Here is a 23743-nt window from a genome sequence, read left to right on the forward strand (position 1 = left end):
TATACATAGACAAGGCATAAAGAAGATATACAAACGGAAAATAATCATATGGAAAAGTGCGAAATCTTTATAGTAACCTAGGAAACCATAAATTAAAATAATCACATGCTATATTTTCCTCATCAAATTAGTCAACACATAAAAATGTTTACTAATTTCATAAGATCTAGGAAAGTTGGCATACTCATAGTCTCATTAAATAAGTGTAGTTTTTTTGAAATCCTTTTATTTGGAATTCTTTTTAGCTATTAAAAGGACTCTGTCAGGACTGTATAAATTATAATGGAATGTTCCTAAGATATACCAAAGGAAACAAAAAGTCACTAAATAAGGAGGATAATCAGTTCATTTTCCTATATATAAAGAAAATTAGAAAAAAATCTAGGCAATTTTAACAATTGTTCTCACAGCATTGGATATGAGGATAAAGATATACAAATTCATCTACAAAAAATATATTTATTTAGCCCTGGCCAGGTAGCTCAGCTGGTTGGAATGTCGTCCCTATATGCTAAGGTTGCTGTTTGATCCTGGACCAGTGCACATAAAAGAATCAACCAGTAAATGCATAAATAAATGGAACAACAATTTGATGTCTCTCTCTTTCTCCTCCTCTCTCTCTAAAAATGAATAAATACAATTTTTAAGTATATATTTATTTACATATTTCATTCTGAAGAAGAATGCCACATTTATACTACCAAGAGATAGTTTTTAGAGGATACTACAGGCAATAAATGCAACAGTGCAAACAAGATATATGCTTCATCTACCAGGAAATTTATTAATTAAAACATTTTCCTTTCAATAGCAAGGGCGGGGGTGGGGGGGTGGGGGCGGGGACAGTGGGTAGAGGGGATTACAGGAACTACTATAAAGGACACATGAACAAATCCAAGGGGGAGGGTGGAGAGGGGGGAGGGAAGTGGGTTCACCTGGGGTGGGGTGAAGGGATGGGGGAAAAGGCATACAACTGTAATTAAATAACAATAAATAAATTAAAAAAAAAAAAAAAACAAAAAAAAAAACATTTTCCTTTCCACATCATGTATGGCTTTCACTATCTAGAACCAAATCAACATAATATCAACAATTTAATTAAGCTTTACAAAATAATGTATTAGAAAAATGTGCTGTTTTATTTATATGCATTATTTAGTTTAATCCACACAATAGCCTAAGAGGTGGTTACTATGATCACTCTCATTAGATAGCTAAATGATGATTTTAAAATATAAGTACAGAATTTGTTCAAGAACACACAGCAGGTAAGTAGGAAAATAGAGGTCAATCCCATTTCTCCCTAATGCATTTAACTACCTCATCACTCCCATCATTTACTGAGTATCTACAACATCTTACGTGCTTTACCATACAATGATGCTGTGATGTATGAACTATATTTTACTGAAAGACAGGAGGCAGGAGAGAGACAGATGGATTTAAATAAAATATTCATAGTCTTACAATGCTAAAGGCTGTATTTTGTCTCTATGCTTGCTTCCTTTAGCATGTAATTGTCAGCCAGGGAGGATTTGGAAGAACTCTCCATTATTCAGAAAGGCTCATGAGGTTTTCATCCACCAAGAAAAGTCTCAGACTTCAGGTAACCAACATTTCTCCACAGATGAGGCATTCTGCATAAAATACCATATGTCAGTTATAATACACTAGACTCCTGAAGATTGGAAGACAGATCCTGAGGGTATTTACAGATGTGGAGGTTTGCTACATGTATCCATCTCTTCACACCTCTATCTAGAATTTATTTTCTCCTATGGTGTCTGGATCATTTATTCTCCTCTCATCCCTACACATCCACAGACATTTGTGTATTCTAAGACCAGAGAGAGGAAATCAGGCAGCATGTCATAAGCCTTCTGAGGTCCTTTTGTCAAAGACCAAACCCAGGATTTAGTTTAATGAGGGCTCTAAGTTGCAGAAGTTTGTGATAACAAGAGAGAGTGGGGGAAGGCAAAAAAGAGGCTGTTATTTTTGTTTGGAGCAGCAGAAAAATTCCTAAACTGGTGAGGGACAGGGTAGTTAAATAATTAATAATCAAAGAAGTGACTCTGAAACCTATAGCAAGTACAGGGTCTGGTATAACTAACACCCTTTTTTTATTACAATATCTTCTACTACAAAATCATAAGCATGCAACTCTGTAATATAACAACATCACACTCAAGCACATCACATGACATATTAGGTGAAATGTTCAAATAAGTGCCCATCAGCAAATGAATGGATAAAAAAACTATGGTACATTTACATAATGGAATACTATGCAGCAGAAAGAAGGAGCTCCTACCCTCTGTGACAGTATGGATGGACCTGGAGAGCATTATGTTACGTGAAATAAGCCAGGAGGTGAAAGACAAAGACCATATGATCTCACCTATAAGGGGAACCTACTCAACAAAACAAACAAGCAAGCAAAATATAACCAGAAACATTGAAATAAAGAACAAACTGACAGTAATTAAAGGGGAAGTGGGAGGGGATAATGGGGGGGAAATGGGGAAGGGTTTTCAGGAACATGTATAAAGGACACATGGACAAAACCAAATGGGGGTAGGATCAAGGAGGGGAGGTGGAGATGACTGGGATTGGAGGGAGTGGTGAGGGGAAAGTGGAGACAACTGTACTTGAACAACAATAAAAAAATGTGAAAAAAACTATGTATTATTACAACGTACCATATTATTACTGTACCAACCACAATCAAGCAGGCATTACTTCTGCCGGACCCTGTAGTTTGGTTTTCTTTTAAATTACTTCATATTTAATCAAAATATCAAAATTATAAAACTTACATTAATCTTGATCTCACACCTTGAGCTAGTCCATTCTGTACCACAGGAACACCGATACTCATTAATGAGATCTGTGTATCTGAAACAGACAATGGCATTTTAAGTAAGACATTAAAGCATAAATTCAATAGAGTTCAACTATTTAGAATTGCTCCTTTACAGTTCTGCTTTAAAAAAAAAAAAGACACACATTCCCATGAATAATAGACTAGTCAGCCTTCAAGGTTAATGGGCTGAAAGAACAAATCAATTTTTATTTTTGCCATCTTACCCATGGCAGTGAAAAGAAAGAAGAGTTCTAAAAGGTCTACAGAATGTCTAGGGCTTATGTAGGAAACTGAAGTCAGCTATAGACGAACTCCATTGCAAGGAGCTACCCATCTTCCTCTTTTCTTCCCTGCTCACATAGTGGCAGGACTAGAAAAAAAAAGTATTAATAATGCTGTGAAGACAGTTTGATGCATCCTAGAGCCATTCTTTGCCACGTGCATCTCCTAGAAATATCCTCACTCTGTATTTGCATAAAACAATTTTCTACCCATGAGCAGAATTTATTACGCAATTCCATAAAGAGAGCCACCAAATTCTTCACATGCACGTAGGGATGAAAAAACAGTTTATTTAGGAACATTTTAAATACTAAGTGTGTGGTATTATCCTTCCACACAGCAAATAATAAAATGTCTCCTCATCCTACCTGCTACCTGTATTACTTTGAGCAGTTAACTTTAAGTATATTTTCTAATGAGTATAAATAAAAGAAAATCAGAGAAAATATATCAGTATATTGTATTAAGTAGAATAGGCAGCATCTGTCTTCTTAACTGTACTTAGCGCTAGTATTATGAAATAGCATAATTAAAATTAATTTTTCTTGCCCTTGACATTGTCTTAAATATTGAGTTAAATTTACTTTCTTAGATTCATAATAGAAAATAAAAATAGCTACCTTCTGCACAGACAAGGATCAGAGAGGCAATCGCTTGCATTTGTTTCACAGTGGGTTCCCAAAAAGCCGCCCTTGCAGTCGCAGATGTAATGATTGACAAGATCAATACCAGCTCCATCATGGAGACAAGGCTTTGATACACGTTCATCTATATCTACTTCACAGTTGATGCCTATATTAGAAGAGACAGGACGAGACAAAACATGAGACTATTTAAATGCAAAACACAAAAGCTTGTTCGTTATGATAAACATCACCAAGACATCAAGACTGCCTTCCCATAAAGACAATTTGACACCCTGTAGCAAAAAGCAAACAAAAGAACATTTTTTAAGCTTAAACATGTTTAGGTATAAATTCTCAGACTAGTAATTTAATGGGAATGAGACAGACGAAGCACAAGCTTAATCTTCTTAAAAGATTTGTTGTTAGTGTGAAGAATTGTTTATCGAAAATATTAGTGAAGTAATGGATTATATCATGCCCTCACTATAAATATTAATTTATATATTTTTGTAATGAACCTTGAAAGTCAAACATGTATTACCCACAGGAATTAAGAGTTTGAATTTTTCTAAATTTGGTCCTGGTGAGTCTATTAATGAGCTATCTGAATGTTCTAAATTTGTCTAACTTTGGCTAACTACCTAGTGTTTTCAAAGGCCAAGTTTTGAATATTTATTAAGCACCTAACATGTGCTATCTTTGTGTTCAAGTAAAAATACCAAAAAGAAAAAAAAAAAAGAACAACCCTGTTAACCCAGATACATGTACACATATCAGGGAGACAATATTTACAGACAGAAAACATCTAGAGAAAAGCGTAAGCAAAGCTTAATGGAAAGCATGGCTGTGATTCAGGATTCACATGTTACAGATAGTAGGAAAAGTAGAGAATCATTATAAAATGTTCAGAATAATCCTTTTGTTCACTGTGCCTATCTGTTTACAGTGCGTCCATGAACAAAAACTCATTACTAGTGTGCCAGGCCCTGTGCTAAAGGCTTTACAGACATTATTGTAACTAATGCTCACCAAACATGGATACAGATATTAATTCTAACCCTCTCTATTGCATAAACAAGGCTTGCAGAGTTTAACTTACGCTCCCAGATCACATAGTCCATTACAGCCAGAAAGAATTCAAATCGTGTTCTCCCTGACTTACGCTTCTGATCATAGTTTGAACGGACTATCCTGCAGCTACTATGGTATGTTCATAAATTGTTTTGCTACATAATATGATGTACACTGTTAAAAACAAGACAACAGGTCCCAAATGGAGTCACTTATGCTAAGCCTCATGTCACCAAACTGACAATTACAGTTTTAGCTTTCCCAGAATTGGAGTCTTAAACCGATCACTCAGAAACAGCCTCATCAGCACTAGTTAGATAATCTGCCTGGTAGACAGATGCCATTCCCCAAAGAAAAGTGCAGGCGTACCTGAGAGGTATTGCCGGCTCGGTCCCAGACCACGGCAATAGAGGGAGTATCGCGATACAGTGAGTCACACAAACCTTCCAGTTCAGTGCATATATGTTATACTCACATTCCAGTGTGGTTTATTGTGTGCAATAATAGATTATGTATAAAATATAACAATGTACATACGTAATTAACATACTTTATGCTAAAAATGTTAACTATTATCTGAGTCTTCAGCACGTCATAATCTTTTTGCTGGTGGAGGATTGTGCTTCCATGTTGATGGATGCTGAATAATTGGGGTGGTTGTTGCTGAAGGTTGTAGTGGTTGCAGCAATTTCTGGAACTAGACAAGAATGAAGTATGCCACATCGATTGATTCTACATTTCATGGATCATTTCTCTGTAGAATGTGATGATGTTTGACATTTCACCCACAGTAGAACTTTCAAAATTGGAGTCAGTCTTCTCAAATCATTCCATAGTTTCATCAACTAAGCTTATGTAATATTCTCAATCTTATTGTTATTTAGATTATCTTCACAGCATATTTACCAGGAATATATTCCATCTTAGGAAACAACTTTCTTTGCTCATCAAGAAGAAGCAGCTCCTCATCCATGAATGAGAATGCATCATCCTCATCATGTGATTGCAGCAACTCAGTCACTTTCAATTCTAGTTCTCTTGCTGTTCCTACCACATCTGCAATTACATCCTCTATTTAAGTCTTAAACCCCTCAAAGTCATCCAAGAGGGTTGTGATCAACTTCCCCCAAATGCCTATTGATGTTGATATTTTACCTCTTCCCATGTATCACAAATATTCTTAATGGCACCTAGAATCGTGAGTCCTTTCCAGAAGAATTTTAATTTACTTTGCCAAGCTCTATCAGAGAAATCACTATCTATGGCATCTGTAGTCTTACAAAAAGTATTTCATTGATAATAAGATTTGAAAGTTGAAATTACTCTGAATGGATGTGGTGTCAGCAAGCATCAAAACAACATTTATCTCACTGTACATCTCCATCAGAGCTCTTGGGTGACCTTTGCATTATCAATGAGTAGTAAATTTTAAAAGAAAATATTTTCAAAATAGTAGATCTCAACAGTGGGCTTAAAATATTCAGTATATCATGTAATCAAATATGTTGTCATTCAGTCATTTGTTGTTCCATTTGTAGAGCACAGATAGACAGGTAGAGTAGATACACAATAATTCTTAAGGACCCTACGATTTTCAGTATGGTAAATAAACATTGGCTTCAACTTAAAATAACAAGGTGCCTTAGCCCCTTACATAAAAGTCAGCCTGTCTTTTGAAGCTAGGCATTGACTTTTCCTCTCCAGCTATGAAAGTCTTACATGGCAGCAGCTTCCAATAGAAATCTGACTTGTCCACTCTGAAACCCTAATGTTCATGTAGTCACCTTCATTCTCTTAGCTAGATTTCTAGATAATGGGCTGCAGCTTCTACATCAACTTCACCTTTCACTTTTATGTTATGGATATGGCTTCTTTCTTTAAACCTCATGAACCAACCTCTCCTAACTTCAAACTTTTCTTTGGCAGCTCCCTCACCTCTCTCATCCTTCATAATATTGGAGACAGTTAGGGGCTTTCTTCGGATTAAGTTTTGGCTTAAGGAAATGTTTTGGCTGGATTGATCTATCCAGACCAGTAAATTTTTCTCCATATCGGCAATAAGGATGTTTGCCTTTCTTATCATTCATGTGTTTACTGGGGTAGCATTTTTAATTTCTTTCGAAAACTCTTTGTATTCATAGCTTGGCTAATTGTTTGGTTCAAGAGGTCTAGCTTGTAGCCTATCTCGGTATTGACAGGCCTTTCTTACTTATCAATTTCTAGCTTTTGGTTTAATGTGGAGGACGTGTGACTCTTCCTTTCACATTAATACTTATAGGCCATTATAGGGTTATTAATTGGCCTAATTTAAGGATTGTCATATATCAGGAAAGAGGAAAGTCCAAGGAGAGAGATGGGGGAACACCTGATCAGGGGAGCATTCAGAACCCACACATCTTACAGGGGCACAGTTCATGGTACTCCTAAAGAATTATAGTCGTAACATCAAAGATAACTGATCGCAAGTCACCAAAACAAATATAATAATGAAACAGTTTGAAATATTGCAAGAATTACCAAAATGTAACATAGAAACATGAAATGAGCAAATGCTTTTGGAAAAATTTTGCCAATAGGATTTTCTCAATGCAGGGTTGCCACAAAACTCCAATTTGTGAAAAAAAAAAAAAAAGAGCCATATCTGTGAAGCACAATAAAGCAAAACACAATAGATCAAGGTATTTCTTTAACTTAGCAATAACCAACCCACTTATTTGCTTAGTATAATTCCTTATTCCTATGGTCTTTTTGCTACAAAAGTCATTCAATCATACAGCTCCCTCAGAGCTCCTATTTATCCACTAGATTGGATGTTGCCCAATTTAAATAGTTTTTTGCTCAAATAAACTCTTATAATTTTTACTATGTGTCAGTTCATATTTTAACAGCTCCAATCAGAAACTATGTTCTTGTAGCCAAGAACATACCTGATTGGGAATAAAGATAAGCTTATAAAAGAATACACTATTACAATGCTTATAAAAATAGGTATATAGCAGCTAGTTGGAAATAAAGATAAATTTATAAATAAATACACTTATTACCATGAAAAATAAAATAATAATAATAATAGCTGACACTTGGAGACCTTATTATGTGTCAAGTACTGTTAAACACTTTATGTAAATCAACTCATTTGAACTTTACAATAACATCCTGGCATGGAAATTATTTTCCCCATTTTATGGAACAACAAAAAAAATGAAGCACAGGCTCACAGCTAGTAAATGGCAGAGCCCACGTTGTTAGTCACTCTTCGATACCACCTTTATACGCTTTAACACTGTCCCTGCACGGCATATGCCTTAATAAGAGAGCAAACGGTGCATTGGCTGTTTAAAGGATAAAGAAATAAAGCCCATATGTGAGAGTATCATGGAAGCTTTAATGATCTTAGAGGAAAGAAACCTGAGTAAATTTAGTAAAAGAGTTTGACAGAGTACACTGGCATTATGTGCTAGCTAGACATCTTAGTATTTGTTTGAATACCAGGAAAACAGTTGGGGGATGGCGGTAGGGGCAGACAGGCAGCCATTTCACAAGGTGATATCATAAATTAACTCCACTAAATTATACCGTAGCAGAACTGTCTATTCGAGTGAATGTTATTTAGAGCAGTCACACCGGGAAAGTCTGTGATTTATTACAAATGAAACTTCCAATGCAAAAAAGACATGAAAATTCTCTTTGAAGATTGTTGGGTTTCAAGTCATAATTCAACTATATACTGCTTACTTCTTTGCCATAATTGTTATTACCTATCTAGAGCTTTGCACATTAATAATACTATAAAGAAATAGTGTTTGTAAATTGGTCAAATCTGCAGCCATATTTAAAAGGGCCATCAAGATTTAGGTGTAGGATGTGGTTTGAACAAGCATAATAGCTTAGATTAGGCTATTAATAATAAAAAATAAGGAACCCCTTCCCCTGAATGTTAGTGGATCATGACATGCAGGTTGATTTCCCACGCACACTCCAGGCCCAGGTGACTCACAGATCTCCTTTGTCTTCATTCTGGGACACAGGCTAATGGAGCATCCTCTACCTGGGACATGGTCATCATTGCTGAAGAGGGAAAGGGGCCCATGGCAAAATCACTGGTTCTGAAGCCTCCCACCAATATTTCATTGGCCATCTAAGTTACATGGCCAAGCCCTACATTTACTTTACCAGGAAAGGGCAGATATTTGTGACAATGGTAATATTTAGTAGAGACACATTAAACATTTAAGCTTTATAAATGAGGATTATTTATTAGTCCCTCCTAGGTTTATTGGTATAGTAAATTAAAACCATGTATACCAAACAACTAGCTCTTGGCCTGACATATTTAACATTTGATTTGTATCAGATTCCTGTTAAAAATATCACAACTACTTTAGAGTAAATGAGTAATTGTTCCTTATTTTAATTAAGAAAATGAGTGAAAATGAGTCCTAGTATTTATAGGACTATGTAGAATGCTGGTAGAATACTGACAAAAATTTTGGTTAAAAACAGATGGTTAATTTACCACAGAAGTATGGGAACCAGGGTAAAATCAGAGCGAACTGGACTAGATGCTTGCAGTTCTATTTAGAGACAGGAGACCTGACAAGACACGATCAAGGCGTTCTCTATAGGGGGCAAGGCTGTCTCAGTTTAACAAAGGAAAGCATTACCAACATTGCCTTAGGAGGTTTTTTCCCCCTAATGCTTTATTTATTAGTCAAATTATGGTTATAATTTGATTCCTAAGTAACCTCCAGAGAAAATAGGAATGTAAGGATTAGCTGATCTGAACATTTACAGGGAACATTTTGGTCCCTGTAAACCAGTATATTTTCATTTTTAATGCCATAATCCTTTAGCACAATACAAGTAAGTCTTCCTTTGTTAGCTTTTTAACGTCATTTTATTCTACCCTCACTCTTGACTACTTTGCTGTAGTTACACTGACCCCCTTGGGATTCTCTCAAAAACTTTGTTTTTCTTCCTAGCCTGGTCTTTTCCCAGATATCTACATAATTCATTCTTTCATTTTCTCAGGTCTTCATTCAAATATCATTTTCTCAGGGAGGCCTATTGAACCACACTGTTTGAAATTGCATCCTATTCCTCATCCACCATTATCCAGTTTTATGTTTTTCCCTATTGCAAGTAATTTTCTTCTAGCATTCTATGAAATTTACTCATTTATCTATTTCTCTCTGCCTGTCTTCCACATTACAAGCTGAACTCCCTGAGGGTATGGATTTTGTCTGTCTAGTTCATGCCTCATTGATTCAAATTTTTGTTAAATAAATAAATTATTGTTAAATCTGTGTGTGTTTATATTTTGTTTTACACACATTATTGATTTTGTTTTTCCTCAGAAGTCTCTGCTCCTTCCTGAGCAAGAGCAAAACCGTTCTTGAAAATCTGGACCAGCTGTCAGTCATTGCACTGTGAGAAGCAGAATCTGGAATGAGGTGTGCCCTCTGAGGTGTGTGCCTGAGGGCTTGTGTTGTCTGTGCAACCAAGGGGAACCATTTTGTTGAATCTGCACCTTTTCCCCTTCAAGCAAAAGAAATAAATATGAAAAGGGTGATAGACTTTGGTTCAAAATATGTCCCATACACAATTGCCAACCCTAAAAAAGAAGGAAATACTGTTTATGAAAGCATGGACCTTGTGGGCATTGAGTGAAGTGAGCTGAATAGACAGAGAAAGAAATACTTTATGATAAGTGTCACCAGTATGCAGAATTTGAAAAAGAAGAAAAAAAAGGTCAAACACATAGAAACAAAGAAGAAAAAAGTGGTTGCCAAGGTCTCTGAGTTGAGGGAAATAAGGAGAAGTTGTACAAACTTTCAGCTGTAAGGTGAATAAGGTCTAGGGAACTAATGTATAAATTGGTGACTATAGTTGCTAATACTGTATTGTATAATTGAAAATTGTTAAGAGAATAGAACTTAAATGTTCTCACACACAAAAATAAAAAGATAAAAATTCTGAGGTGATGTATGTGTTAATTGACTAGATGGGAGAAATCCTTTCATAATGTATATACATTTATGACATCATCATGTTGTGAACTTTAAATGCCTACAGTTTCATGTACCTTAATAAACTATACCTTAATAAAGCTGAAGAAATTGTATATTACCACAAAAATGGAAAACCATTATTATGTTCCTGAAATGAAAAGTAAACAAAAAATCAATGAAACAAAAACATTACCAACTCATCTAATTTTAAATTGCTCCTTTTTGAACTGTGGATTGAAATATCTAAGTTGTAGTATGACTGAGAGATGTAGAGAGTGTATATATTCATTCCTAGCAGCACTGATAAATGACATTTATAATTCACTATAACAATATGAGTACTCATTTTCTTCATAGGATTAAAATGAGAATGTTATGACATTGTCTCCGTGAATCCACACAACACTGAAAGAAATGATTTTTTAGTATTTATTAGATATTACCAAAGGCTTGTTCACTCTTAGTCTCAGGTGTTTGCCTCCATTGCCTTATTTCAGATACTTGTTAGTACTCATTAATGTACTCAACACACACTTATTGAGCATCTACTTGTGTCTCCTTCCATAGTTCATTCGACCTGGCGTGCACTAGAGCAGCATGCCTGCACCGTAGTGTAACAGTATTTTCTAAGTAATTTAGTGATGGGCATTGTGGATTTTACTTGACGATAGAAGAAACATGACACACAATTTTTACTTTTTGTTATGTCTGACTTATTATTCTTTTATGCTATCCTGCCTGCTTTGGGAGTATAGTAATGGTTTATGTTTGAAATAAATTTCTGTTAGTGGTTCTAAAAGGACTTGATTTCATTAATAACATAGTCCACTCCTTTTCTCCCTCCCTCCTTTCTTTCTTTCTCTTTCCCTCCCTCCCTTCCTTCCTCCCTTCCTCCCTCCCTCCCTTCCTTCCTTCCTTCCTGCCTTTTTCTTTTCTTTTCTTTTTTCTTTCTTTCTTTCTTTTCCTTCCTTCCTTCTCCTCCCTCCCTCCCTCCCTCCCCCTCTCTCTCTTTCTTCTTTCCTTTCTTTCTTTCTTTCTTTCTTTCTTTCTTTCTTTCTTTCTTTCTTTCTTTCATTCTATTTCTTTCTTCTTTCTTTGTTGATTTTGAGAGTAGGTTTCTAAGGCAGGGGACAGTGAAACAAAGAAAGGGCTTAGGGTAGAAGAAGCAACAGGAGAGAGACTAGGCAGGGCTGCTTTAGCTCTCTAGAAACATTACAAAAAAGAAGTGAAGCCAAGTCAGGCTGCTGTTAGCTCACTCGGAAGTCAGAGAGAAGGGGGACCTTGGAGACAGATTCAGAGGTAAGCCTGGGATGAGCTACCACTGCCTGTTGCTCCCTCATTTGACAGTCTTGTGGGGGCCCTTAGAGTTTAGGAGAAAAATCTGAAGATGCTTTCCTGAGAAGGAAGAAAGGCGTGGGCAGGATCCAGAGTCATCCTGAAGGCCACTCCTTTCCTAAGCAAAGTAGAGTTACCTGTGAAATCCTGGGGACTTTCCACGCCTCTGTTTATGTCAAAACCCTCTTTACCAGATTGCCTCAACATCTACCTCCATATTGGGTGTTTTCTCACCAGATGTTAAAGAATCCTTTCAAACATAAACCATTAAAGTATATAAACTGAGAAGCCTGATCAGTACAATATTTACATGCATCAATAATGTTATAATAGGAATAATAAACAGGGTGGGGCAAATGTAGTTTTATAGTTGTGGGTGAGAGTTTATTCTTGTATTATTATTTATTAATTATTGTATTACTTTCCATAGGTACAACTGTAAACCTAATTTTGCCCCACCCTATATGTAAATAAATATATCTCTATATTTATCAGTCTATCATCTGTCTATCTAATTAGCTTTTTTTCAGCCTCTGTTTCTTTTCTTTCTTTCCTATCCCTCTTTACCCAACTTCTCCCAACTGGTCAGTTTTACATTTTGGACATGTTTTCCAAAATGACTTTTCTGAGCCTTTTCATTTTTCATGTGTTATCTTAACAAAATACTTTGTGGACTATCCATTGCCTCCTGAAATAAATGTGATCTCCTTAGCCTAAAACTAAATACTCTGGGTCATTCTTGCCTTTCTTATTATTTACCTGATGTTTATCAATTACTCCAGCTCCTTAGTTTACAAACCTGATTAAATGATAGAAATCATCTGTGGAGTTTTAAAAATACAAATTTCCAAATATGAATCTCTGAGAAGTAGGCCTGACAAAATGTATTTTACAAAATTTTTGAAAATGATTCTAAAGCACAGGTAAGTATGAGGACCACTGCTTTTATCAACCTAGGTTAGAAGTAAACACTGTATTTTCTTACATCTATGGCTGCTCTTAGAGTTCTGTCTGGAATATCATTTCCAAAACACTGCCTATTTAAAGCTTGTTTTTCATTCAGGTCATACTAAAATTCTAACTCATTTCAAAATTTCCTCAGATATTACCTAGTAAAAATTAGCTGACTACAAATTTCAGATTATCCTTAAAGTATATTTATAACTTTTTGTGCTGTCAATGATCATATAGTCTGTTTATCTATAGTTGAATACATCTAAATATTGGTAACATTTTGAAAAAGATTATAACTTAAGTAATAGGATGTCACTTATGAATTACCTAATCAAATTTATAGAGGCACACAATAACCACATAATTAGTAGATTAAGGAAGTAAAGACTGCAAATTCAAATTGACACTTCTAACCATACTGAATTACAAAATAAAATAACAAGATCTTTAAATGAAAATGAGAATTTTATAATAAGATATTTTATTGTTTACAATATTTAAATTTAAAATGAATTCAACTATTATATAAAATGTTTCCAATTAGGCAGTCCACCAAATGCCATTCTTTAAGGAATAATCTAGGAAAACATGCAGTTCTGTTATTTAAAAATAGGTCAATAACAAATCATGAGACATTCAACAAAAGGAAGAATAATGGAACTATCAATGTGTAAAATAGTGGAAGAGTTGCACATTCCTCGGACAGGACCAGCGGCAGTCCGTTACAGCTGGTGCATCAGGAATCTGGCGTGCGCAGACCCGAGGTCACGTGTAACTTCCCTCCTCTATTCATGACTCTCGCAATGGCAGCCTCCCTCAGTTCACAGTGTGGCTGTATGGGGGAACCCCTCCCCCAATACCATCTGAAAAAGGACCTGAACTAGGATGGGTTCATGGATGGGTTGACTTGGTATATGGATACAAACTTAAAATGGACTGCTGCTTCCCTACAGCCTCTTAGAGGTATACCAGGGAGATAAAGGTAAAAGGAAAGTCTTCCAATGGGCAAGTCTTCAGTTAGAGAATGTCATCATCTTTTGGTAGAAATAGAAGTGGGCCAAGATGAGAATATACATGGAATTATAGACAGTAGCAAATAACCTTGTTGGTTTATCCCTGGGCTGGGAGAAAAATCCTGTGACGATTTGGGTTGGGGAAATTTGAGAAAGAGACATACAAGTTGACTAATGGAAGTGAGCATGATGGGTAAATGTCTGCAATGCATGTTAATGTTCACCACAAAATACCTGCAAAAACACATGAACTAAATAACCACATAGAGAGAACTTAGCCAGTTAAAATCAGTCATATGCCTTCAGCAACTAAAATAGGCATAAACAGAGTCCACAGAGTACCAGATATGGAAGCCACCCATGAACACCCAATACACGGGTTCTTGTGTTCTAAAACTGCTCTAGCTAGGAGTAAAAACCAAAAACCAAAGCTATCAGTCAGTTGGTAGATGGCAGATTACATTGGACTAAAGCAACAGTGTGATTTACTTTGACTAAAATTGGCACATATTCCAGTTATTAGAATACCTTTTTTTTTTTTGTCTCTCCTGTCAATAGGGTTTCCAGTAGCCAGCATTGCTACTCAAGGCTTAGGCAGTGGTGATCCACCAATATGAAACATCTCATAACATTTCAGTAGACCAAGGAAGTTTTTTATAGGAAAACATGGCAGCAATCATGAAACCATGGAATCTAATGGTTCTATTATATACTACACCATTTGAATACTGCTAAATGCAAATGAGGTGCCAGCTTGGAGATGAAAACTTGCAAGCATGGGGCATCATCTTATAGGATGTCATACATATTCTTAATAATTATATGATGTTCTGTCTCCAGTAGCCATAATACATGGAACTGGGAACCAAGGCATGAAAGTAAGAGATGAACCACATACTTTATCTCTGATGCATCGGGATACCGTGCTTTGCATTCCCAAAAATAAAGCCTCCATGGAATTAAAGGTCCTGGGGGACCCATTTGAAGAAAAGAAATGCTTGCATTAGGGGACACCAAAAGAGTCTCATTTTAAATTCTATGGCTGCCATCTAGTCACTTTGGTGTCTTTGTGCTAAGAGAGAGTCAGGGAAAGAAGGAAGTCATGAACTTCACAGGACTTACTGATGCTGATCATTAGAATGATGGAGGGTGCTGTTATAAAGTGGGGCAAGGATGATACTATCTGGCATCAAGGTGACCTACTGGGGCTTGCACTGATATTTCTTTATCTAATATTGTCAGAAAATGGACAAACACAGCAGCCACAGCATTTCTAGGACATCTGAAGTTTGGGGCATAATGTTATAAATTTATTTCACCAGGTAATCCACTAATTAGCACATCTAGCAGCCTAAGAGGAGGGTAATGTAAATTGTGCAGGAGAGGAGGCTTGCGAGTATCAGTTCAGGATCCAGACCAGATTCAGTGACTGCAGCTGTGGTTCTCCCCAGTAATCACTACCCTTTTACACCTTCACTCAGAAAAGTAGACAAATCAGAATTCAGGGCGAGCAGTTTTCAGATGCAGTAAATTCATTTTTGAAAGCAGTTGGGTCTGAGAGGCACAAAAGGATGACTATAGTAGATGCAGTGGTGAGTATCCCAGATCTCCATTCAGAACAGAGGAACTTATTTTTCCTGCTATGGAAGAGCTACCCGCCACAGCTCAGAGCCAAATTCTTCCCCATGAATTGAATTGTCCTTGGCTGAAGGACGCTGCCTTGCCAAAATTTAGTCCTCACTGGGTCTGCGGGGTATCTGAAGGTGACTTAATTTGGGCAAACTCTAAAGGGTCACTCCCACTTCCGAGAGCCCTGAGTCATTAAATGAGGCTTCTGTTATAACTGTATCTTAGTTGAACATCTTTCTCCCCAGCTGGGCTCCTGTTTCACCCTTTTAGTCGTAGTCATTGGGAGCACTCCTCAATAACTTGCTTGCATATACATTTCTGCTTCTTTCTTGAGCAGCCTGACTTATAAAAATATTTTAGGAAATGAATATTTTCCTTAAGAATCCTGCTTAAGTTTGGTTAGAAATAAAAATAAGTTGAAAGTAGGTAAATCATAGTTAATATAAAACATAAGCACTGCTACAAACATAATCATGTGAATTTAGGTTCAAATTCTTATTCCAAATGCCATTAGACAAGTATAACTAGATTATAAACATTGATCTCAAGAGGCATTCCACTGTAGTATAGGTTGAATTGGCAGTATATAAGCACTGGGTTTGTTAAGTAAAGGATTAAGCAAGCATGGGTTAAGCACTTAATTAACAATCATTTTGCTAATATTATCATTGTTTGGGAAGATTTTATAGAAATATTATGTAACCCATGTCTATTATCAAAACCTCTCCAAGGAATTTTTGTAATGTTTTATTTTTTTATTTATAAATATTCCAAAGATTGGACAGCAGCCTTTAAAATTCATTAGAGTAGTCCTTAGAGCTTTGGGCAAAGGGCAAGTATCAATAAATATTAGATGATAGAAATGGTGATGATGATAGTGATATTCATTTGAAGCTTGTCTCTTTCATCTTTTCATGTTTCTTATATGAAAAGAATGGGGCCAATGCTTCAAGATCAGGCCAGGATTAAATGAGGGCTTCTCACTCTCAGACTTCATTACCACAGAAATGTGGCCTGACATTACAGTACTTCATAGTTCATTGGAAATGTCATAAAAACAATTACTATAACATTAGGAGGAACCTTTGAAAAGAAGCCTCAAAGTACCCTTCACAAAATTGCTATGACAGGCAAAAACAATATTCTAATTCATGTATGTTGGTCCCTTACTGTTTTTAGGTCACACCGAATGGACAAGTCAAGAAAGGCTGGTGAAAGAGGCATGTGTTTAATTAGGCAAACTATGCTGAAAGCTTTGGAAAACTGAGAAGTTGTTCAAGGTATAAGTATGCAGTATATATACCTGTAAGTGCAAACAGATATATATGAGGAAACATTAAAAGTGGAAGATGTCAGATAATAAGGTGTTAATATTTATAACAGCTTACAGATAAGTCAGAATCATGTTCTAATAAACAGATAATCACTTAGGAATCTATCTGTTGACTATAACTAACATGTTAATATAGGTCAGAACTTAATACATTCCAACATACATAAAAATGCAGGTGTTATAATTTGACTCACATTAATACTAATGCATTCAGAGTTATTTGTCCCATGTAATATAATGGAGAAAATAACACATTCTCTAAAGAATCACTTACTTAACATGTTCTAAACCTGAGAAATGAGATCATTAGGATTAATTTCATGGCTTAATACATATGAAAGTGGGGATGGCTGGGGTTGGGGAGAGTGGTGAGTGGGAAATGGAGACAACTGTAACTAAACAATAAAAAATGTGGGGGAAAATAAAATAAATTAAAAAATAAATGTGTCCACGCTTTGTTTCTGATTATAAATAACTTATTCATTCTATCATAACCTTATCTTGTCTTATATGTTTATCAAAATCTTTATATACCAAATAAGGTACATCAGTATACAACACTAAATACTTTAAAATAGCAATAAAAAAGTTTGGAGAAGTAAGTGATTTTGTAAAAAGAATTTAGATTTAAGCTACTTGCATTTATATTTAGTAAAACAATACAGAATACTTTGATATGCTTAAAATTTGAATATAAGACAATATGAATTTAGATAAACAAAGCTGACAGTCAATATAATATACTGTCATAACTATTGTCAAACTATTGGAATGTCCTTGTGGCTCATCAAATGTGGCTCACCTTTTGTAGCTGCCCCAGCCTTCCTCCTGTGACTGTCCAGACTTTCCCCTCAGGAAGTAAGAGGTGACATGTTACACAGGAGCATTAGGGTCTGCTTAAATCAAATAAATCATCACATACTTTTATTGTCACCTCTGGAGACAAATGTAACAAATACATTTTTAAAAAAGCATCTCATATCTATGAGGTTAAATTTTTGAGACTCACTAGATTATAACTTTTATATTTGATAACAAACAGAAAAGAACCATTTAGTCTTTACAGTTCAGGTTATACTTCTATAAGGGAAATACACTTTAAACACTTGATATTTTTAATAATTAAAAATGTAAGATTAAGAGACCTGCAATTATGTGGCTGGAAGCTGACAAATGAAAGAACTTTACAAAGTCCTGGGCCTCTGAACAAAACGTGTGACTTTTTTTTTGCCTTTTTTAAAATTGTTAAGTACAGTTATCTCCATTGTCCTCCCTCTACTCCCCTCACCTCACCCATCCCTACCTTCCACCCTCAATTCTACCCCCTCTGGTTTTGTCCATGTGTCCTTAACACAGGTTCTTTGATGACTCTTCCCCTATTTTCCCCCCAACATTTTGCAATGTATGTTTCTCTCATTTCTGACAACTACACCAAGAACTTCACTAAGGACATCAATGAAAAGATGAAAGTTTTTGTTCTTCATTTCATTTGGCCCTAAATCCAGGGTCTTGATGAGATTTAAAGGTCTTATTTATCCCCTACCCTCTAGGTTATGTACAGACACATTTTGACATAAAAACTTATTTAGGTTCAGTGAATCAGAGGAACACATCAAAGAGATGCTAATAAATGGAAGCATATACAGTGTTGATGGATAGAAAGAATTAACATCCTAACAACATGAACAATGATGCAGGAATTGTCTGAGGGAGTGACAGGTGTTGGGTGGAGGGGGTAAGGGGGGAAAACTGGGACAACTGTAAAAACAAATCAATGAAATATAGTTTAAAAAAGAATTAACATCATAAAATTTCCATACTAACCAAAGCCATCTATAATACCAATGGTATTTTTCACAGAACTAGAAGAGATGATATTACAAAAATGTGCATAGAAACAAAAGAATGTGAAGAGTGACAGCAATCATGAAAAAGAACACTGGGAGATATCACACTACCTGATGTCAAACTACACTACCAGGCTATAGTAATTAAAACAGCATGGTACTGGCATAAAAACAGACCCATTGATCAATGGACACCAGAGATAAAACCATGCCTATATGGGCAATTAATATTTGACAAAGCAAAGCAAGAAAATACAACAAGGTAAAGACAGTCTATTTGGTAAGTGGGGTTGAGAAAATTGGACAGATGCATGCAAAAAATGAAGGCTAGATCACCTTGTTACACCATATACAAGAATATATTCAAAATGGATAAAAGAATTAAATGTAAAACTCAAAACCATTAAACTCCTAGAAGAAAACACAGTCAGTAAAATCTTTGAGATTACTCTTAGCGATATTTTTTTTCTGACATATCTTCTCAGGCAAGGAAAGAAAACAAAACAAAACATGGGGCTATTTCAAACTGAAAAGTTTTTGTACAACAAGTGAAACTATCAATGAAATTAAAGACAATCCATTGACTGGAAGAACATGTTCATTGATACAGCTGTTAAGGGGTTAATATCCAAAATTTATAAAGAGGTCATACAACTCAATACCAAAAAAAAAAAAACCCCACACATTTGAAAAGTGGTCACAGGACCAACTTGGACAGATACTTCTTCAAAAAGGACAGACATACAGATGACCATAGACATATGAAAACATGCTTAAAAATACTAATTATCAGAAAATGAAAATTTAAACCATGAGATACCACCTCACACCGGTCAGAAAAGCTATCATCAATGTCAACAGACAAGTGTTGGCAAGGATGTGAAAAGGTAACCGGAGTGCACTGTTGGTGGGGATGTAGACTGGTGCAACCACAATGGGAAAAAATGTGGAAGTTCTTAAAAAAATAAAAACAACTGCCTTATGACCAGAGATTCCACTTCTATAGAAACCCAAAACACAAAGTCAAGAGAATATACACTCTCCTATGTTCATTGCAGCATTATTTGCAATAGACAAGATATGGAAGTAATATAATGGCCCATCAATAGATCAGTGAATAAAAATGGTGGTATGTATATATACACACACACATATATATATACAGTGGAACATTACTTGGTGATAAAAAAGAATGACATTTCACCATTTATAACAGCATGGATGGACTTATAAGATATACTAAATGAAATAAGTCAGACAGATAAGGATAAACACTATATGATATCACTTATATTTGGAAACTAAAGAACAAAAATAAATGCAAACAAAATTGAAACACATAGATACAGAGAACAAATTAACAGAGGCCAGAAGGGAGAGGTAGGTGCTGGCGGATAGGATGAAATAGGTGATGGAATTAAGAAGTACTAGTTGGTAGGTACAGAATAGTCACAGAGATGTAAATTACAACATAGGGGATATGGTCAATGATACTGTAAGAACTATCTATGGTGTTAGCTGAGCACTTGAATTATTTTATGGAGCACTTTGTAACCTATATGAATGGCTATCCCCTGTGCTGTACACTTGAAACTAGGACAAAATAGTGTTGAATACATACTGCAATCAAGAATAATAAAATAAACAAAAAAAGAGTCTCATTTTGTAAAGACTAGACAAACTGACTAGTCTCTCATCTGTGAACCAAGATAAAGTAGAAAATAAATGGTCTGATTTGAACTAGAAAAGCTTACAATACAATTTCTATTTTTCTATATATCCCTAACTCCACAATTTGCTTAAGTAGAAAGAGCAGCACACAAGCCAATTTCATCGTGGAAACATTCAATTTTATCATAAAAACCGATTATTAAATATTTCCTGTGAACTCAGTGCTTTCAAATTTAATATCCCAACATTAAATGAATTTTATCTGAAGTGCTCACTTTAGTCCTTAAATCAACAACATAATTATTTCACTTACACAAAGTTATAAGCAATGACTTATGAACTGTACATCAATTTGTAGTTGGGTAAACATAGTCCTGTTTCTGAAATGCCATTTTAAAAAGTATAATAAGCCTCTCAAAGATTTAATTTTAAAATCCAGTTAAAACGAAATGTTAAGTGATAACCATGGCACTTTCCTTCTTTTTGAAATTTATGACTTATAAATTAATTTCATGTGTTCATTTGATTTACCCTTTAACCACATTGTCAAGTAAATGCTATCCACAGGAAAAGTGGCACAGTTGTTCTGCTGAGTGACTCTGTCCTATAACAAATAGTCATGAAAATAAGTTCCAAAGTGACATCTCCTCATTTAACATGAGTAGTCCAAACATGTGTTACGTAGGAGTCAAAAGGGTTTAAAGGGGTAAACACACAATGGTGTGGTGGTAACTGTTTAACTGACTTTCAGGAGAAAAATAAATTAGGGGAGAAGGGCTTATTTACAACATTATGTAGTTCTTCCTGCGCAAATCATCTGAATTTTTTTATTTCAATTATGTACCAAATTACGTCAACCAGCCCAAAAATTCAGAAAAATTTAATATTCAGTGCTCAGGAGCCAGGAAAGCTGGCTCTATCACACCGTTGGAAAAGTGCTTTCCTGGTTGTTACTCGAGGTAGATCAGGGTCATGATAGTAGAAAAGTGGAACGTGTGAGTAACAAGGATGGGAAAGGGTAGCCCAGGCGGTTGTTCGGGGCGTGTGGCAAAGACTGGTCCTCAGCATGTCATCGGGTAATACAGCCATTGGTCACGTAACAGGGTTGAGAAGTCCACGGTAACTTGAGGCAGGATTTTACGGTGCCGTGAGTTCCAAGGTGGTAACCATAATTTTATTGTTGACACTCATTGAGTCTTATGTGGTAGGCAAGCCCTGTGGTCACAGCGGGGACCCAGCCTGGGCACCGTTTGCATGATCGATTTTCAGGTAATAAAATGTAGCCACAGGGATGATTGCAACCTCCTGAAAATTGGGCTGTTGTTAACCGGTAAAGCTGGGACTCAAACACAGGGAATCAAATATAAGAGTCTTCATTCCAAACATTTAAATAATTTTGTGAATAATATATTAGAGACATTTCAACTTTCTTTATAAAAGTGAGAATAACTAATGAAAACTGTGTCAAAGCTAGAGACAAGGGATGCAGTCGTAAAGTGACAGTTTTATCAGTTCAGTTGTTAATTAGTAAGACTTGAATTATGGCGACGATGGCGGTGATAAAATAAAGTGACACAACAGGCAACTCCATTTGCTTTGGGCTCCTCATCAAACTCCTCCTCCTCCTTTCTTTTTATTAAAAAAGCATATTAGTTGTTTTTAAAATTATGTAAATTTAAATAACAAAAATAATCACTCTAATCCCATGATCGTACATATATGGTATATTCCTTTTTTACATTTTGATTTTGTCCACATGTATCCATCCTTGGATACATTAGCACTTTCACACTGCAAAAATCATTTTCTACACAATTTAAACATGTGGTGATTTTGGGGGGGGTCCACTTCTCTGCACAGACTTTGGTCATACCATTTTAATGATTGAAAAATATTCCATGAATATACATATCTATTTAACTATTTTGATAATAATGGTCTTTTTTGTATCACATTTTGCTAATATGAATAATTAATAAAGATATTTGTGCATACAAAAACATATATATTCTTTTTGGGTTATTGATAATTTATACAGGACAATATTTTTTCTAAGAGAAATGATAATGTCCAATACATGAATATTTAACTTCCCTAGTGTTCACCTTGCTAGTAAGTAGTGACATGCATATTCAAAGAGTGAGGCATATATTTTCACCTAACAAGTAATCATTATTGTTTTAAGTAGCAATAACCAATCGTGGTGAATATGGAGTCAAATGAGCACCCTCTTATATTCTGATTTGTTTGAAAATTGTACAACCTTACCAACGCATAGGAAGCAACATAATTTAGTAAGCAATTCAGCCAAGAGTTGTGAACAATTTCCTCAGATGTGATTAAAGATCAAACATGCCCAATGTACTTTCTGCAATAGAAATGTGTCCCAAAGAAATGTTCAGAAATGTTTCAAAATATACCTAGAATGATGGTTATTGCAGTATTTTTGAGAAAAGTGACAAATTAGAAAATATATAGATGTCTATTATTGAGATTAATTATACTGTGTCCTTGGGATAAAACTTTAGACATATTAAAAATTATACGGTGGAAAGTAAATTAATAACATGGGAAAAATTTAAAAACACATTATTTCTAATTAAAACTTCATGTGACCAAATATTAGGCACTGCATAAAACTAATTGCACAACTAGCTCTTACATGCTCTCCAAACAACGCCTTAGCACCGTACAACTGTTTGGTAATGCTTCCTTCTGGTAAAAGGTATTTTGTGATCTTTGCTTTTTTTGAGTTTTTCTGTAACTTCCCTACTTATATCATGCAAATGTATGGCTTGTTAGTAAGAAAATTGCATTTTGATGGGTCAAACTCTCAATTAAAAATACAATGAATATTTTCATGTCATTTATACAGAACCAATTTGTTTTCAAAGAACCACACTGATTTCCAATAGCAAAATTGCTCCTTGCGCTTGCTTTAGTTTAAATTTATTGATGTATTGTTGCTCAGTCTTTTATTTTTAGTGCTCCTGTGCCATTTAGTTTTATATGTGTTTTGTAAATGTAGCATAGCTTGGGATTTTGTTTTGAATCTGCTCCAGCAGACTTTGTTTTTTAAGAGGGCAATTTAAAGCCATTTATGCTTGC

General features: G+C 35.3%; 1 protein-coding gene across 1 annotated transcript in view; it reads right to left on the reverse strand.

Annotated features, from left to right (window-relative positions):
• The window catches only part of EYS (eyes shut homolog), a 1562674-nt gene that overhangs the window by 868242 nt on the left and 670689 nt on the right, over positions 1-23743 (reverse strand). The window contains 2 exon segments of the mRNA XM_071219700.1: positions 2817-2895; positions 3766-3937. Coding sequence (XP_071075801.1) covers positions 2817-2895; positions 3766-3937 — 251 coding nt within the window.

Source organism: Desmodus rotundus, chromosome 11 (genome assembly GCF_022682495.2).
Source record: "Desmodus rotundus isolate HL8 chromosome 11, HLdesRot8A.1, whole genome shotgun sequence".
In the NCBI taxonomy this organism is placed as follows: domain Eukaryota; kingdom Metazoa; phylum Chordata; class Mammalia; order Chiroptera; family Phyllostomidae; genus Desmodus; species Desmodus rotundus.